Below are 4,177 nucleotides of genomic sequence, written 5' to 3'. Positions count from 1 at the left end.
CTTAACATTCCTTTTTTATTTTTATGCAGAAGAGAATACTTTTATAATTTTTGTTACAACATGATTTTTACAATTTTATTTTAAAAGAAAGTATCCAAATCTAATCTTATGTGCATGAGAATCTTTTTCCAAATTATTTAGGAAAAGGATTTTTAAAAATTTATTTAAAAAAATATTTACAAATTACTTTAAAAAAGATTTGTACAAATTTATTAACAAAAAATAAATATTCAGATCCAATTTTATTTACAGAAAAAAAAAATGATTTTCTTAGTTTTTATTGAAAATAAGACTTTTACAATTTTATTTAATTAGTATGAAAATCCAATTCCATTTTATTAATACTAGAAAAAAATTATTATTATTTTTATTAAGACATGATTTTTACAATGTCATTTACAAAAAAAAAAAAAAAAAGTTTACAATTTTATTTTAAAAAATATTTTGAATTTTTTTTTTTAAAAAAATGGTTTCAATGTTTTATTTAAAACAAAATGCTTTTTAGATTTTATTTTTAAAAAAATGATTTTCACAAGTAAAAAAAAAAAATTATAGTTTTATTTTTTTACAAAAAAGAAAAAAATGAATTTCCAATTGTATTTACAATTTATTTAAAAATGGATTTTGCAGTTTTATTTAGAAAAACACTTTATTGTTTTATTTCAATCTTATTGTTTTATTTTTCTTTTAAAAAAAAAAAAAAGAAGTTCAAATTTATTTTTCTCCTCTCTCTCTCTCTCTCTCTCTCTCTCTCTCTCTCTCTCTCTCTCTCTCTCTCTCTCTCTCTCTCTCTCTCTCCACATACGCTCATTAGTTTTGATGTTACGGTATCAGCCCAATTGACATGATTTATATTGACTTGGTCTTTGGTCTAATAGTGACCTGTGAACCTTACTGATATTACGCAAACCCTACCATTTATTTATAATATTGTCGTGATAATATTGAAATATGGGAAATTTTAATAGACCAGACAGACATCAATAGACCAAAGCCACCAAGCAGGAATTGAAGAAACCAGAAAGCGTTTGTTCCAAACATAGTATACTGTAGAACATGAAACAGAAGCTAGAGTATACTATCTTTATTTGTGTCATATATATCTCCACTCTCATATTGGCACAGGGTCTATGAGCAGCATTGAAATATTATTTTTCGTCACTTCTCCAGGATGTGTGAATATATCTTTGTGGCTCTTGTACATCACATCTCCTGATCGAGCAAAATTGAGAAGACGACTAAGGAGAAGCATTGGCACTGTAGTAGGTCTGAGGCACTCTTCATTTATATCCTTCCATGCATTCTCGGTTTGCTTGTGAAACTCATCATATGCTTGCTGCTCCGACACACCATGTTGCTTCATGTAACATTCGATGCTTGATGCAATATGCTCTCTCTCTTGCTCAAACTGCAGAAATAGTAATATAAGGTGTTAAAAAGAAATTGATATACAATAGATTTTCTTTATCTTTATGGGATTGATATCCAAGTATCAGTAGGAAGTGTTGTTTCATTGTACCTTGTGGGAAGCCATGTCATCCATGAGCCTAATGATTATGTAGGTAGCTCTAACAATCTTAGGGTTTTGTAGCAGCCAATCAAAGACTTCTTTGGTTGCAGTCTCTCTCATGCCAATAAAAGACATGATTGTTAACACGGGGACACCAACTGTTACCATTGCGATACCCATGTACTCTTCTATTGTCGGTATGTATTTTCCATGCAACCATTTGGCTTCAACCAAGTAAGCTTGGACCAAGCTTTTAATCTAGGACAAAAATTCAGCCAAGTAAATATATCATGCAAGTGTTATATATAGCATTTTATTTACAGTACAATATAGGATATCATAAACACAAAAGAGTTCGAAGAATCCTACTGCATCTTTTGTGTGGTGGACACAGTATGATCTTTCTGTGTTTTCCATCTCCTCAATTTCTTTGTAGACATCTAAGACTGCCTGATAGCATGGTTTCATGTATTCAGGAAGCTGATGTACGCTGTTTATATCCCACCTGAAAATCAAGTACCAAGTTCCCTTTTGAAGTTCAAATATCAAAATCAATTCATTGGTTGTGGGTAATTTGAATCTAGCATATATCAAACCTCCCGATTGCCTCTGTAAAGAGCTCCAGTTCTTCAAATGTTCCATATGCATCAAACATATCATCCATAGTTGTTATCAGAGCATGTAATTTGGTCTGTATTCTTCTAGCATATGAATACTGGGGCTCAAAACAACATGTTGCTATCCAAAAGTACCCTTCTACCAATCGATCTCTGGCAAAAGGTAGCTTTGAAGAGAAATCTAGGTCTTTCCACCACCTGAGAAAATACATTAATCCACATAAAAGACCTGGTAAACTGTTGATTTGAATTTAAGTGCAAGAATGATTTGAGAACTAACCTCGAGATATTACTCAGCTCTTTCTTATACAGTGACTGCAGTAGGTTGAAATCTAACTTTGCAAACTTCAGTAAAGCTTTACTATGTGAAGCTTCATCTTGGTAGATAGACATGAAAGGCCTTGCCTCTAGCCTCTCCAAGCCTTTCCTAATGGGCCGCTCTAGGGCATGAGTTACTTGTGCTGCAAGAGGGTATTCTAAATGTTCTACAATAGACTTGAGGTGAGTGGTGGTGAAAGGAAGTGCTTCATCTAGTATATCTTCTTCCCACACCCTGAGATGTGCAGCTTCATACAAGCCTAGTAGGCCATATGGATCATTGATCAAAGACTTCTTGAACCTCCCCTTTTCATCTTTGTACCTCTTGAATATATCTGCAATCATCACCAAAACATAGAATGTTATATGTGAGCTTTGCTAGATGATATTCAAGCAACTTATACATGATATTAATGAGGCTTACCACATGAAATATTGAAGCCTTGTTGTCTTAGTAGTCGAAATCGAAGTGCAACATCATAGAGATCATCATTTATATCAGCAATGCCATGATAGTTATCATAGGTGCTTTGTAATGCTTGTTCTATCTCGTTTTCAAAGTGGTATGCCACCCCAAGCCGTTGAATTGCATCGATAAACTTCAGCTGTTTCGAAGGGTTACTAGCTGCAGCTATCAGCTCTCTTCTAACTTCCTCCTTTAGATCTTCCAACTGCTGCTCTTTATGGGCCAGAGTTATCTGTATCAATAAACTGCAAGAACAAAAAGTGAGAAAATCTTTAGGTCTTGTTATGCAAACTACATACATGATCAGAAAATTACCTCATCCTCAGGAGTGTTGCTCACGATGAAGCTATTGCCCCAAATGCTAGGCTGATAATTTGCAGTTCGGCGAGTAGTCTCTGAATTAGCAACTGGGGCTGGAGAAGACCCGTTGCTGGTTGCGAGAATTAAGGCCATGTGTAACTCACTCGTGAGAAATGCATGTGTTTTAAAATATATTTAAATGGATGAAGATAAAATTAATTTATAAAATTTTGAATTTTTTTTTTCAAATTAGTGAGTCATAACCTAGTTTTCCCTTAATCTTTCATTGTACAATAAAATTAATATCATGGTAATAAAAGAATTTGGATATAACTAGGGAACTAAGTTCTTTTATATACAACACAAAAATTAGTGTCTAGATGAAAAGAAAATTACAAATAATTTGTTTTTCAATCACACCTATTGTAAGAATCATATTATTAATTATTTTGATTCTTAATTAACAATAATTAAGAATAATAGAAATATATTTTTTTTAATTAAAATGTGATTTGAGTTAGGATGACTCTTAAATTTTTGACAAATTTTCAATGCCAATTTTTCATTTATATAAAACCACAGAATATTTCATTTATATAAAAATTAGGTCCAAATGATGCTTGACACGTCAAATGTCCTTTCAAACATTGAAAAAGTAAAAAAAAAAAAACATTGAAAGTTACATGATGTGATTCAATTAAACCACAAATTCCTTAGAGGAGAGGTATATAACCTGCCAGTCACTTTATTATATGAAAATCATTCCTCCGCCTTATCATAATAATTGATTCTTCACCCATCAATAATTTTAAATTCCCCTAATATGGCAATTTACATCTCCTCTTTCTATCAATTTTTAGACCCAATCTTATATTAATTTCTAAAAATTCCATCCCTTAAATCGGAGTGGCGTGACATTATTTAATAAATTCCAATAAAACTATAAGAGTTCTAAACAATGAATGA

At 31.8% G+C, this 4,177-nt stretch overlaps 1 protein-coding gene across 1 annotated transcript; it reads right to left on the bottom strand.

The window, feature by feature from the left end:
* Positions 1-1,079: 1,079 nt before the first annotated feature.
* On the bottom strand, positions 1,080-3,364 carry LOC100261959 (valencene synthase). The gene is made up of 7 exons (XM_002275315.4): positions 3,227-3,364; positions 2,870-3,143; positions 2,408-2,780; positions 2,107-2,325; positions 1,880-2,015; positions 1,520-1,768; positions 1,080-1,408 (listed from the first exon to the last, which is right to left on the bottom strand). Exons 1-7 carry the CDS (start codon positions 3,362-3,364, stop codon positions 1,112-1,114), a joined length of 1,686 nt encoding a protein of 561 aa, XP_002275351.1. The 3' UTR covers positions 1,080-1,111.
* Positions 3,365-4,177: the final 813 nt, after the last annotated feature.

Source organism: Vitis vinifera, chromosome 18, assembly GCF_030704535.1.
Source record: "Vitis vinifera cultivar Pinot Noir 40024 chromosome 18, ASM3070453v1".
NCBI lineage: Eukaryota > Viridiplantae > Streptophyta > Magnoliopsida > Vitales > Vitaceae > Vitis > Vitis vinifera.
This window is presented reverse-complemented; position numbering and strand designations above follow the sequence as displayed.